The 14,748-nt window shown below is 48.6% G+C and overlaps 1 protein-coding gene across 6 annotated transcripts in view; it reads left to right on the top strand.

Annotated features, from left to right (window-relative positions):
* gak (cyclin G associated kinase) overlaps nt 1-14,748 on the top strand; it is a 191,587-nt gene that overhangs the window by 157,464 nt on the left and 19,375 nt on the right. For 4 of the 6 annotated variants that reach the window (XM_038804411.1, XM_038804409.1, XM_038804408.1 and 1 more), the window contains 3 exons: nt 5,342-5,497; nt 7,751-7,894; nt 8,992-9,117. In XM_038804411.1, coding sequence (XP_038660339.1) covers nt 5,342-5,497; nt 7,751-7,894; nt 8,992-9,117 — 426 coding nt within the window. The remainder of the gene's footprint in view (nt 1-5,341; nt 5,498-7,750; nt 7,895-8,991; nt 9,118-14,748) is intronic. The other 2 variants (XM_038804413.1, XM_038804410.1) reach the window with 1 other exon arrangement.

The raw sequence follows: 14,748 nt of genomic DNA, 5'->3' as shown, positions 1-14,748 counted from the left end.
TATGAACGGTGGTTGTAAATAGAAAATTACTTTGCATACATAACGAGAGATTGAAGGGATTCAGTTGAGTTGAGCAGAATGCCATTTTGTAATTAGTCATCCATTAAGATTCTTGCAGTGTGGAATAAAATATGTCCTTCTAAATGCTTGAATTTATCAGTTTAGACTGGGTACGCTTGATTAGAAGAAACTCAGTATCGTTTCAAAACCTGTTCCTATTCCTGATTGTCAAATCAAGGAGGGTATCCATAAATCCCCAATGGTCACCTACTTTAATTTGAGGCTATTATCTATTTTACACCTCCATAAATCAACATTGGTGCGTGTATTTTAGCACTTTCCATAATCAGTTATTGGTATGAATGATCTTAATCGATTAGCTTGCAAAAATGCCAGTCTTGAAACGTTAATTCTGACCTAACTTCTTCACCTGTCGGGGGCATGCATTTGGCAGGTCCGGAAGTGGATGTGAACCTCGTTCCCAGCTGCGGTTGGCCCCGGAATGCGATTTTATGCCGCCAGGCCAATTAAAAAAAAATAATAATTTTTATTAAGATTTTCAAAAACATATCCAAAACAGAAAATAACAACAAGAAAACAATATTAACAACAGCAAAAAGAAAAACACACTAACCCCCAAAACCAAACCCCCCCCCCCCCAGTAACTACAAAAAGGAGAGATAGATAAACACCCGGCATATCCAATAAACACATGTACACATTTCTCCCCTCCCCCGAAACAACCCCCCCCCCACCCACCCACCCCCCAGGTTGCTGCTGCTGCCGGCCTATTTCCCTACCGTTCCGCCAGGAAGTCCAGGAAAGGCTGCCACCGCCGAAAGAACCCCTGTACTGATCACCTCAGGGCAAATTTCACCTTCTCCAACTTGATGAACCCCGCCATATCATTGATCCAGGCCTCCACGCTTGGGGGCCTCGCATCCTTCCATTGAAGCAAGATCTTCCGCCGGGCTACTAGGGACGCAAAGGCCAGAACCAAGGCCTCTTTCGCCTCCTGCACTCCCGGCTCCACTGCAACCCCAGAAATTGCGAGTCCCCAGCCTGGCTTGACCCTGGATCCTACCACCCTCGACACCGTCCTTGCTACCCCCTTCCAGAACTCCCCCAGCGCTGGGCATGCCCAGAACATATGGGCGTGGTTCGCTGGGCTCCCCGAGCAACTAGCATACCTATCTTAGCCCCCGAAAAACCTACTCATCCTCGTCCCAGTCATGTGAGCACTGTGCAGCACCTTGAACTGTATGAGGCTACGCCTCGCACAGGAACCCATGTGGGGGCAGCAGAGGGAACCCCTCCACCTGCTGCCTGGCAGACGCCCTAACCTGCATGTACCTAAACATGTTCCCCGGGGGGGGAGCCCAAACTTCCCCTCTAACTCACCCAGGCTCGCAAACCTCCCATCCACAAACAGGTCCCTCAATCTTCTAATACCTACCATGTGCCAACCCAGAAACCCACCATCGATGCTCCCTGGAACAAACCGGTGGTTCCCCCGTATCGGGGACTCCATCGAGCCCCCCACCTCCCCCCTATGCCGTCTTCACTGCCCCCAAATTTTGAGGGTAGCCGCCACCACCGGGCTCGTGGTATACCTCGTTGAAGGGAGCGGCAACGGCGCTGTTACCAGCATCTCCAGGCTCGTGTCCACGCAGGACGCCATCTCCACTCTCTTCCAGCCTCCCCGGACAGGAGCCGGAATGTGGCGACTAGGGGCTTTTCACAGTAACTTCATTGAATCCTACTCGTGACAATAAGCGATTTTCATTTCATTTTTCATTCTCTCCCCCCCCCCCCCCCCCCCACCCCCCCCCCCTCCCCCCTCCACCGGGGGCTCGGACCGGTACAGTTCCCCATAAAAGTCCCTGAAGACCCCATTAATGTCCACCCCCCTTCGCACCACATTGCCTCCCCTATCCGTCACTCCACCAATCTCCCTGGCCGCGCCTCGTTTATGCAGATGATGCGCCAGCATCCTACTCGCCTTCTCCCCATATTCGTACACCGCTCCCTGTGCCTTCCTCCACTGCGCTTCCGCCTTTCCGGTGGTCAGCAAGTCGAACTTGGCCTGAAGATTACGTCGTTCCCCCAACAGTCCCTCCTCCGGAGCCTCCGCGTATCTCCTGTCCACGCTCACCATCTCCCCCACCAACCTCTCCCTCTGTCTTTGCTCTCCCCTCTCCCTATGGGCTGGGATGGAAATCAACCCCCCTCTAATCACCGCCTTCAATGCCTCCCAAACCGTCCCCACCCGGAGCTCTCCATTATCATTGGCCTCTAAGTACCTCTTGATAGACCCCCGAACCCGCCCGCTCACCTTCTCATCCGCCAGCAGTCCCAACTCCAGGCGCCAGAGCGGGCGCTGGTCCCTCTTCTCCCCAGCTCAAGGTCTACCCAGTGCGGGGCATGGTCCGTAATGACTATGGCTGAATACTCGACATCCTTCACCCTCGAAATCAGCCCCCTGCTCAGGACAAAAAAATTGATCCGGAAATAGGCTTTATGCACGTGGGAAAAAAATGAACACTCCCTGGCCCTCGGCCTCGCGAACCTCCAAGTATCCACCCCTCCCATCTGGTCCATAAACCCCCTCAACACCTCCTGCCCGTCCTGGACATGGATTGATCCAAGAGGGGATCCAGCACTGTGTTAAAGTCCCCCCACAAGTATCAGGCCCCCCGTCTCTAGATCCGGAATGCGGCCCAGCATACGCCGCATAAAACCCGCATCGTCCCAATTTGGGGCATAGACATTCACCAGCACCACCCGCTCCCCTTGAAACTTGCCGCTCACCATCACATACCTCCCTCCACTGTCAGCTACCACCTTTGAAGCCTCAAACGACACCCTTTTTCCCACCAGAATCGCCACCCCCCTGATTTTTTTGCATCCAGCCCCGAATGAAACTCCTGGCCTACCCAGCCCTTCCTCAGTCTAACCTGGTCCGCCACCTTCAGGTGCGTCTCCTGGAGCATAGACACGTCCGCCTTCAGCCCCTTCAGGTGCGTAAACACCCGGGCCCGTTTGACTGGCCCATTCAGCCCCCTCACATTCCAAGTTATCAGCTGGATCAGAGGGCTCCCTGCCCCCCCTCCCCTGTCGACTAGCCATAACCCGTCCCCTGTCCGCCCCAAGCCAGCTCCCCTCGCTCGGCCCGTTCCCCACGGCGGCAAACCCCCACCCTGGCCCCCCCTGCAGACTCCAGCTCCTTCCTGGCCATTTCAGCAGCAACCCGGTTAACACCCCCCCCCCCCCCCCCTCCCCCCCAAAAGGCTAGGACCCCTCCCTCCATAGTACTCCCGTGAGCCAGCTAACTTCTGCTGTCCCCGGCAGCTCCCGCCACACCTCCGACCCCTCCCAACGTTGGGCTACTCCTCCTCCCCCAGACCCATCAGCAGACCCTTCTCCTCCCCCTCCCGTTCTCTCGCGGGAAAAAAGCCCGTGCTTCTCAGCTCAGACCCCGCCCCCATCCACCCTCAGCGCGGGAAACAGAAGAAAAGCCCGCGCTTTCCCTCTGCCCGACCCCGCCCCCGCAAAAAAAGACAGCACCCCACCCACCCTAGAAACAACCCACAACCAGCTTAAAACAGCATGAAACAGCATAAAACAAAGACCCTTCCCACCAAAAGTTAACACAGTTATTTACAAACCCCTGACCCTCGGTCAGAGTCCAACTTCTCGGCCGCACAAAGGCCCACGCCTCCTCCGGGGACTCGAAATAAAAGTGCCGGTCCTTGTAGGTGACCCACAGATGTGCCGGCTGTAACATGCCAAACTTCACAGTCTTTCTGTGGCGCACCGCCTTCGTCCGGTTTTAACCGGCCCTCCACTTGGCCACCTCCGCACTCCAGTCCTGGTAGATCCGCACTACCGTGTTCTCCCACTTGCTGCTCCGCTCATTGGCCCACCTAAGCATGCACTCTCGGTCAACGAACCGGTGGAACCGCACCAGCACCGCCCATGGCGGCTCATTCGGTTTGGGCCTCCTGGCCAATATTCTGTGGGCCCCCTTCAGCTCCAGGGGCCCCTGGAAGGACCCAGCTCCCATCAGCGAGTTCAACAAGACGACCACATAGGCCCCCAGGTCTGACCCTTCCAGCCCCTCCGTGAGTCCCAGGATCCGCAAATTTCTCCGCCTCGACCGGTTCTCCATCTCCTCGAACCGCTCCTGCCACTTCTTGTGGAGAACCTCGTGCATCTCCACCTTTACCGCGAGGGCCGCGGCCTCATTCTCTCTTTCGGAGGCTTGTTGTCGGAGCTCCCGGATCTCCACCCCCTGGGCTGTCTGCGTCGCCAGCAGCTTGTCCGTATTCGCCTTCAGCGAGTCCAGCAGCTCCACATTGAGCTCCTGAAAACAGCGCTGGAGAGTCTCCTGCTGCACCTGAGCCCACTGCCTCCATTCCTCGAGGCCTCCGCCGGCCGCCATCTTGATTCTCTTCCCCTGCTTTTTCTTAGGCACTGCCACCGCTATTCTCCTGGCCCCGCTCCTGGTCAAGACCATAGACCACTGGGGATCCGCTGCAGATACCTTCCTACGTCGGGAACCGTCGAGCAAGTACCGCTGGGGGCCCTTATAAGAGCCCAAAAGTCCGTTCCTGGCGGGAGCTGCCGAACGTGGGGCTTAGCTCCGCATAGCCGCAACCGGAAGTCTGCCGCCAGGCCAATTAACGGCCATGGGCAGGCGTGTGTAAGAATTGGAAGTAAAATGTTGCGCACGTGCGCAATGACATCAGGACACACGCCCCAACATCTTTTCCTGTGATTTCACGCACTTCTGGATCAATTGAGTGCCTGCACAAACCGCCGTTGGGTGACTGTGTGGAGTTTGTAAGTTCTCCCTGTGTCTGTGTGGGTTTCCTCCAGGTGCTCCTGTTTCCTCCCACAGTCCAAAGATATGCTGGTTAGGTGCATTAGCCATGCTACAAAATTGCCCCTTAGTGTCCAGCGATGTGTACGTTAGGTGTGATAGGATGGGGGAGTGGACCTGGGTAGAGTGCTCTTTCGTAGGGTCGGTTCAGACCTTATGGGCCAAATGGCCTTCTTCTGCACTGTAGGGATTGTATGAACATAAAACTCTGGCCGTTGCTTTTCTCTCCACAGATGATGCAATATCTGCTGAGTTTTTCAAGCACCTTGGTTTTTATTTCAGATCTCCAGAATATGCAGTATTTTGCTTTTATTGTAAATGTGCCAAACTGATTGACAGTTCAACTCATGCTAAAGTAAAGCTCCTCGCTAGTCCACACCTCACTTTTTGCTAAAATTTCAAGTTTATGTAAGTCAGAAATATGTATCACTGACGAATAACTTTTTTTTTCAACAGACTCCTTTGATCCATTTGGTGCTGCCTTTTCAACAGCCAAGCCTGACCAAACTGAGCCTGATTTATTTGGACAGTTTTTCAGTCCTAATGCGCCTACTTTTTCATCTGCAAATGATAAGCCTCAACCATCCTCAAGTTCAGATTTCTTCAGTATGGGTAAGGTTACCATGATAATGTTTAATCCTTCCCCAATGTTAGTTTTCCACTAATATTCAATTGAGGGGCTGTGTTCACAAATCATATCTGCTGTCCACCTTATCTTCAGACTTGAAGTTCTAAGTTTCTTATCATCCATGTTTAATGTTGAAGAACTTCTTTCCATGAGGGATACAACAATGAAAGTTTTTGTGAATTCAAAATCTTCACCACTCAAATTTTGCACAAAACATTTTAATGTAGTTTCTCTTGAATATTTAAAACAATTATTCCCTATTTTCTCAGCAGCAAAGAATACATTCTTTAAATTTCAGGGTTACAGAGTCCATTATGGATCTGTTCAATAAATGTTACTTGTAGGGACGCCTTGCTGTAATTTACTGAATGTTTGATGGTTGTTTTGGCAGTAAATAATTGGAGTGCTTTTTAGTATCTTGAGTATTTGAATGATTTTGAGAAAATATTTGCACTTGCACAAGTTTAAAAAAAAAAAATGTATTTATTCAAAGTTTTTCAATAAGTTTACGAAAATAATACAAAGAAAGAAGGGCAACATGCCAACAGAACAACTTAACCCTCTAAACGATAAACAGTTTAGCAAATTAACACCCAATTCGAAACAGGATAGAGCATGCGCCCCTTACAAAACGGAAAAGAAATCCCCCCCCCCCGGTTGCTGCTGCTGTTTGTTTTAAAATTAAGGTTTTGCAAAATTTTCCATATTAAATAGTAAGAATCTTAACACAGCAAATTAGTGAACATTAACATAGTGCGTAAAGAGAATATACATCAGCAATCCACTAGACGTCACCCCATGCGCCTCAGTCCTCCCACCCCTCCCATCGGGGTACTCCGCCCCCAATGGGTCGCTGCTGCTGCTGAAGTGTTAATTTTCCCTGCGAAGTCAGCGGACGGTATTGTGCCCCCGCTCAGCAGCGGCAGCTCTGTACCCTTGGCAAAGTTATTTACACACATATGTAGGCATCCATCCGTTTGTGGTGGTGTCCCTTGCTTCTTCCTTCCTCTTAGATTTAGCTGTCCCTCTCCCGGTCTCTCTCTCCCTCTCATGCCTTGGCTACTTTCCCGTTTCTTGGCCACCTGGCTGTTCTTCTGCTTGTTTGATGGCCACGAAAAGGTCCCGGAACAACTGGGTGAACGGCTCCTACGTTCTGTGGAAGCCGACGTCTGACCCTCGGATGGCGAATTTGATTTTCTCCATTTGGAGAGATTCCGAGAGGTCAGACAGCCAGTCTTCAGCTTTGGTTGGTGCTGCTGACCGCCAGCCGAACAGGATTCTACGGCGGGAAATTAGGGAGGCAAAGGCAAGGGCGTCCGCCCTCCTCCCCAGGAATAGATCTGGCTGGTCTGAAACCCGAAGACCGCCACTTTCGGGCATGGCTCCACCCTCACCCCCACCACTTTGGACATAGCCTCGAAGAAGGCTGTCCAGTACTCCACAAGTCTGGGGCAAGACCAGAACATGTGGGCGTGGTTGGTCGCGCCTCTTTCGCACCGTTCACCTCTGTCCTCCACCTCTGGGACTAACCTACTCATACGGGTTCTTGTTAAGTGGGCTCTATGTAACACTTTTAGTTGCGCCTGGGTGAGCCTTGCGCACGTGGAGATGGAGTTGACCCTATGCAGTGCTTCGCTCCAGAGTCCCCACCCTATTTCGATCCCCAGGTCCTCCTCCCACTTCCTTCTTGTTGCGTCCAGTACGGTGTTGGCCCCTTCTACCAGTCGGTCGTACATGTCGCTACAGTTTCCTTTATCTAATAATCTTGCGTTTAGTAACTCTTCCAGTAGTGTCTATTGTGGTGGTTGTGGGTATGTCCTTGTCCCCTTTCGTAGGAAGTTTTTTAATTGCAGGTACCTTGGCTCATTCCCCCTGGCTAGCTGGAATTTCTCTGTCAGTTCGCCTAGTGTTGCGATCCTGCCGTCCGTGTATAGGCGCCTGATTGTCAGTGTCCCTCTGTCCTGTCCCCGCCTTTTGAAGCTGGCATCAGTCAGCGCTGGGGTGAACCTATGGTTGTTGCAGATGGGAGCTTTACCTGACATTTTGGTCAGGCCAAATTGCTGCCGTAGTTGGTTCCAGGATTGGAGGGTGGCTATTACTACCGGGCTGCTGGAGTGTTGTTTGGGTGGGGATGGGAGTGCCATGATTAGTTTGTCTAGTGCTTTGAAAAAGGCCTTGGGGATGTACATCGGGATGGATCGCATTTGCACAAGTTAACGAATTATGCTTGCTTCTAGGAAATCCACCACCGGAGTTATCTAAAGTGGCATCATCTGCCAGTCAGCCGGACCTGATGAGTGGCTGGGATGCGTGGGCCTCTAGCAGCAATACAGTTCCCCAGCAGAATAATAAGGCTGCGTTTGTTGGAGCGACAGATCAAAGTAACACATGCTTGTTTTAAAAATGATTTCAATACATTGCAGCATTGTGGATATCTTATGCTCCTACTGTGGTATCATTGTTTTGAAAATCCATAAACTTGAATTGTAACTTAATTTTTAGAGTTCCCATCTTGTGGTCAAGGATTTTTGGGACTTCACAGCTGAGCCCTGGATTGAATAAACAAATCTAATTGAACCGGCTGATCATATAGCTGACTCAGCCATTAATTTATTCTTTCATGGGATGTGGAAAGGTCAGCATTTATTGCTCATTTATTGCAAAGATGGTGGTGGTGAGCTGCCTCCTTGAACTGCTGCAGTCCATGTGGTGTTGGCACACCCATATATAAATACACACCACCTGGTTATAACAGAACGAAATTAACTGAAGCAGTTGTGTTTTACAGTGTTTTATAGTCAGTTAAGTACTTTTGAAACATAGTCGCTATTGTAATGGGTGAAATGTACCAGCCAATTTGAACAGTCAGGCCCCACAAACAGTAATAAAATAAATGACCAGACAACTGTTTTTGGTGGTTTTGGTTGGAGGATAAATGCTGGTCAGGACACGGGGAGGATTTCATGCTCATCTTCGAATGGTGTTATGGGATCTTTTATGCCCACCCGAGAGGGTAGATGGGCCTTGGCTTAATGCCTCATTTAAAAGACCGATAATGTAAATATGTGACCAATTTGCCTGAGAGGAAGAGAGGGATAAGAAACCAATTCTCTCTGTTGTTGGAATAAATCGTGGAATATTGCCAGAGCATCAAACTTTACCAATATGCGCACAGGTGTCTTTTGGCTTTATGATCCGCAGATATCATTTGCATCTGTATACCTATTTATAGTAAGAAGTATCAAAAGTACCATTTATAGTATACCAAAACAGTGATCATTAGTTGCTGATGTGATGAATTATATTACTATTATATTGGCTATTATGTGCCATGTTAGTTTTGATCATACAAATGGATAGTCATTCAGCAAGACCTGTTCTGTGTTCTGGCTGACGTGATAATGTAATATTCTGTATCATTATTATTGACTTTATATGCTGGTCATTTATAACTTATACTGGATTGTTTCTAATGTAGGCTCAACATTCACTTCAACATTAGGTTCTTCCCCCGGTCCTTCATCAAGTATGTCATTTGGTCATTCAAAGTCGCAGAGCTTCGATCCATTTGCTGATATCGGTAACCTTGGTTCCAGTTTACCAGGTAATGTTCTGAAACCATTAGAGCAGGTCCTATATTTCATCTTTGATCCAGTCACCTAACATAATCCTTGTTGCCTTTGGGGACTTGAATTTATTCATTCATAGTTGACATGTTAAGTCATGATGTGGAGATGCCGGTGTTGGACTGGGGTGGGCACAGTAAGAAGTTTTACAACACCAGGTTAAAGTCCGACAGGTTTGTTTTGAATCACTAGCTTTCGGAGCACTACTCCTTCACCGGGTGAGTCACTCACCTTATGAAGGAGCTGTGCTCCGAAAGCTTTTGATTCAAAACAAACCTGTCGGACTTTAACCGGGCATGTTAAGTGTAAGACCTTGCAATGGATCTGGTCTTAATGGGATCTTTTTGTGACAACAAATTTCATTTCCCCTTGTTGAGATTTAGCTTGGATTTTGATAATGACCTGAACTGGGGTGTCCAAACTATAATTCATATGCCCTGTGACTCAACTCATGGACTTAGGCTGTGTATCCCAGACAATTTATGTTTCTGTGTTATCCACACATAATCTCTAAGGTGCAGAAATCGATCCATGGCCCAACTGGTTTATGCAAGTGGTAACACTCCACAGGAGGCTATTCCCACTCCAATGACATATTCTCACTTTGTCCTGCATTCCTCAATTCTCTTCTTCCTCATGTTACATCAAACATCTGCTTTAAGTTGTCAACATTATCTACTTCAATCACTCCATTTGGCAATACGTTTCACAATCTTACCAATCTCTGTATGACAAGATATTAAATTATTACAAATTTTAATATTGTGAAACAAAAACAGAAAATACTGGACAAACTCATGTCTGACAGCATCTGTGGAGAGATGGGAGCTAATGTTTTGAGTCTGGATGACTTGAAAGAAGGGTGCTGATGGTGGCACATAAATAGTTTAAAATGTATGGATAGCAGAACAAAGGTTAGCAATGTGTTAAAAGGCAACTAGGAACAGTTGGCCCAAGTGGATTGGATTGGATTAGATTTGTTTATTGTCACCTGTACCGAGGTACAGTGAAAAGTATTTTTCTGCGAGCAGCTTAGCAGATCATTAAGTATGTGGGAAGAAATGGGAAAAGAAAATACATAATAGGCAACACAGGGTATACATTGTAACTACATAAGCACCGGATCGGATGAAGCATACAGGATGTAGTGTTAATGAGGTCAGTCCATAAGAGGGTCATTTAGGAGTCTGGTAACAGCGGGGAAGAAGCTGTTTTTGAGGCTGTTCGTGCGTGTTCCCAGACTTCTGTATCTCCTGCCCGATGGAAGAAGTTGGAAGAGTGAGTAAGCCGGGTGGGAAGGGTCTTTGGTTATGCTGCCCGCTTTCCACAGGCAACGGGAGGTGTAGATGAAGTGTAGTGGGGGAAGGTGGGGGAAACGATGGCGAAGGGAAAACGGAACAATGGAAGAAATGAAAATAAAAATAAATTGATAGAAATAAAAATGGGGTGTAGGTGGAGGAGAGAGTTCAGAGTCTGAAGTTAGTGAACTCTATGTTAAGTCTGGAAGTCTGTAACGTGCCTAATTGGAAGATGAGGTGCTGCTCCTCCAGTTTGCGCTGGGCTTCACTGGAACATTGCAGCAGGCTAAGGATGGACATGTGGACGTGAGAGCAGGGCACTGCTTCGACAGGGCTCTCAACTGTGTCCAACACATCTCCCGTGCCTCTGCCCTCACCGCCTCTGCTCCTTCCCAGAGCCAGGATAAGGTCCCCCTTTTCCTGACTTTTCACCCCATTCAAAAAAGCATCCTCTTCCAGTTCCGCCAACTCCAGCATTCCACCACCAAACATATCTTCCCTTCACTCTCCCTGCTAGCATTTCGCTGGGACCTCCGCGATACCCTAATGGATAACACGGTAGCACAGTGGTTAGCACTGATGCTTCACAGTGCCAGGGTCCAGGTTTGATTCCCGGCTTGGGTCTTTGAAGACAATGCGCCTCTTTAACCTGGGGTCACCCCTATCTCTGGATCAGTAAAGACTTAATCTATCTATCCCTCTCATCATTTTATACACTTCAATTAAGTCACCTCTCATCCTCCTTCGCTCCAATGAGAAAAGCCCTAGCTCCCTCAACCTTTCCTCATAAGACCTACTCCAATCCAGGCAGCATCCTGGTAAATCTCCTTTGCACCCTTTCCAATGCTTCCACATCCTTCCTATAATGAGGTGACCAGAACTGCACACAATACTCCAAATGTGGTCTATCCAAGGTCTTGGACAGTTGCAGCATAACCTCACGGCTCTTAAACTCAATCCCCCTGTTAATAAATGCTAACACACTATAGGCTTTCTTCACAGCTCTATCAACTTGGGTGGCAACTTTCAGAGATCTATGGACATGAACTCCGACATCTCTCTGCTCCTCCACATTCTTCAGAACCCTGCCGTTAACCCTGTAATCCGCATTCAAATTTGTCCTACCAAAATGAATCACCTCACACTTATCAGGGTTAAACTCCATCTGCCACTTTTCTATCAATGTCTGTTTGCAGCCTACACATTATCCACTACTCCACCAATCTTAGTGACATCAGCAAATTTACTAACCCAACCTTCAACTCCATCATCCAAGTCATTGATAAAAATCACAAATAGCAGAGGACCCAGCACTGATCCCTGTGGTACACCGCTGGTGACTCGGCTCCAGGATGAAAATTTACCATCTACCACCACCCTCTGTCTTCTATGTGATACTGATCCAATCGCCCAAATTCCCCTCTATGCCATGCCTCCTAACTTTCTGTATGAGCCGACCATGGGGCACCTGATCAAACGCCTTAGTAAAATCCATGTATACAACATCAACTGCTCTACCTTAATTACCTCCTCAAAGAATACAATCAAACTTGTGAGGCAAGACTTACCCGTTACAAATCCGTGCTGACTATACTGGATTAAGCTGTGTCTTTCCAAATGATCATAAATCCTATCCCTCAGGACCCTTTCCAATAATTTACCTATGACCGAAGTGAGACTAACCGGCCTATAATTCCCAGGGTTATACCTATTCCCTTTCTTGAACAAGGGGACAACATTCGCCTCTCTCCAGTCTTCTGGTACTATTCCTGTAGACAGTGAGGACATATAGATCAAAGCTTCTGCAATCTCATCCCTCGCCTCCCAAAGAATCCTAGATTATATCCCATCAGGCCCAGGGGACTTATCTATCCTCAGGCTTCTCAAAATTTCTAACACATCTTCCTTTGAATATCTACCACCTACAGCCTACCAGCCTGTATCGCACTATCCTCCTCAACAACATGGCCCCTCTCCTTTGTGAACACTGAAGAAAACTATTCATTTAGGGTCTCTCCTATATCTTCAGACTCCATGCACACGTTCCCACTACTGTCCTTGACCAGCCCTAACTTCACCTTGGTCACTCTTTTATTCCTCACATAAGTGTAAAACGCCTTGGGTTTTCCTTGATCCTACCCGCCAAGGACTTCTCATGCCCATCCTAGCTCTCCTAAGCCCTTTCTTGAGCTACTTCCTAGCTATCTTGTATCCCTCACGTGCCCTTGCTTTTCTCATCCTTACGTAAGCCCCCTTCTTCCTCTTGACAAGACATTGAACCTCTTTTGTAAACCATGGTTCCCTCACTTGACCATTTCCTCCCTGCCTGACAGGGACATACATATCAAGGACTCTGGGTATTTGATCCTCGAACAAGCTCTACATCCCAATTGTACCTATCCCTAACAGTTCCTATTTCCATCTTATGCTCCCCAATTCTTGCCTAATCACACCATAATTACCCTTCTCCCAGTTATAAACCTTGCCCTGCCGTATGTTCCTATCCCTCTCCATTGCTATAGTGAAAGTCACCGAATTGTGGTCATTATCTCCAAAGTCTGTTGTCCCCTTGTTCAATCTAACACTTGGCCCGGTTCATTACCCAGTACCAAATCCAATGTGGCCCCGCCTCTTGTTGGTCTATCCACATATTGTGTGAGGAAACCCTCCTGCAAACACTGAATAAAAACAGCCCCATCCAAACTATTCGAATGATAGTGGTTCCAATCAATATTTGGAAAGTTAAAGTCACCCATGACAACTACCCTGTGACTACCGCACCTATCCAAAATCTGCATTGCAATCTTTTCCTCCACATCTCTGTTACTGTTGGGGCGCCTGTAGAAAACTCCTAACAAAGTGACCGCTCCTTTCCTATTTCTAACTTCAGCCCACACTACCTCAGTGGACAGATCCTCCTCAAACTGCCTTTCTGCAGCCATTATACTATCATTGATTAACATTGCTACTCCTTCACCTCTCTTACCACCTTCTCTAATCTTACTGAAACATCTAAACCCCGGAACCTCCAACAACATTCCTGCCCCTGTTCTATCCACGTCTTGTAATGGCCACAACATCGTAGTCCCAGGTACCAATCCATGCTTCAAGCTCACCAACCTTATTCTTAACTCCTCGCAATGAAGTAGACACACTTCAAACCACCTTCATGCATGCAGGTCCAGTCTGTAACCTTGGTACCCTTCCTCAGTACTGCACTATCCTCAACTTCCTGAACTCCAGCAATGCTATCTCCTGGACTACAAATCAGTTTCCCACCCCCCTGCCAAATTAGCCCCCCCCCCCCAAGAGCTGTAGCAAATTTCCCTCCCAGGATATTGGTGCCCCTCTGGTTAAGGTGTAACCCGTCCTGTTTGTACAGGTCCCACCTTCCCCAGAATGTGCTCCAATTATCCAAGTAACTGAAACCCTCCCTCCTACAGCATCCCTGTAGCCATGTGTTTAACGGCACTCTCTCCCTGTTCCGCACCTTGCTAGCACGTGGCACTGGCAGTGTGGTGAATGTATTCACCTAAGTATGAACTGTCTGTATAGTGATGTGACCTATGACCTGGAAATGATAATACGGTCTACTTCCAGGTACTGTACTGGAACCCCGGTGGGCTCCGCCCTCACCGGGGCGATATATAGACCGGCCACCTGTGGGTGGCACTCATTTGTACAGCAGACACTGGCAGGCGAGTTCCTGCAAAATAAAGCCTTGTATTCACTCGTTCTCACAGTGAATTGATGGTATAACAGGCAACAAACCAGAGATGACAGCACGGTCTGTCCTGACTCTCAGCTTCGACCCTAGCTCCCTGAATTCCTGTTTTACATCCTAGTCCCTTTTCCTACCTATGTCGTTGGTACCGATGTGTACCACGACTTGTGGCTGCTCCCCCTACTTAAGGCTCCTGAAAACACGATCTGAGACGTCACGGACCTTGGCACCCAGGAAGCAACATACCAACCGTGAGCCTCTATCATTGCCACAGAACCGCTTATCTGTATCTCTAACTATAGAGTCTCCAATAATTAATGCTCTCCTGCTCTCCCCCCTTCCCTTCTGAGCCACAGGGACAAACTCAGTGCCAGAGACCTGGTCACCGTGGCTGACCTCTGGTAGGTCGTCCCTCCCCAACAGTATCCAAAACGGTATACTTGTTATTGAGGAGAACAACCGCAGGGAATCCCTGCACTGACTGCTCCTTCCCTCGCCTTTTAAATGTCACCCAGCTACCTTCATTCTTAGGAGTAACTACATCCCTGCAGCTTCTATCTATAACCGATTCTGCCTCCCGAATGATC

Source organism: Scyliorhinus canicula, chromosome 8 (assembly GCF_902713615.1).
Source record: "Scyliorhinus canicula chromosome 8, sScyCan1.1, whole genome shotgun sequence".
Classification (NCBI taxonomy): Eukaryota; Metazoa; Chordata; class Chondrichthyes; order Carcharhiniformes; family Scyliorhinidae; genus Scyliorhinus; species Scyliorhinus canicula.
Note: the sequence above shows the minus strand (reverse complement) of the source record. Positions and strands in the feature narration are given on the sequence as shown.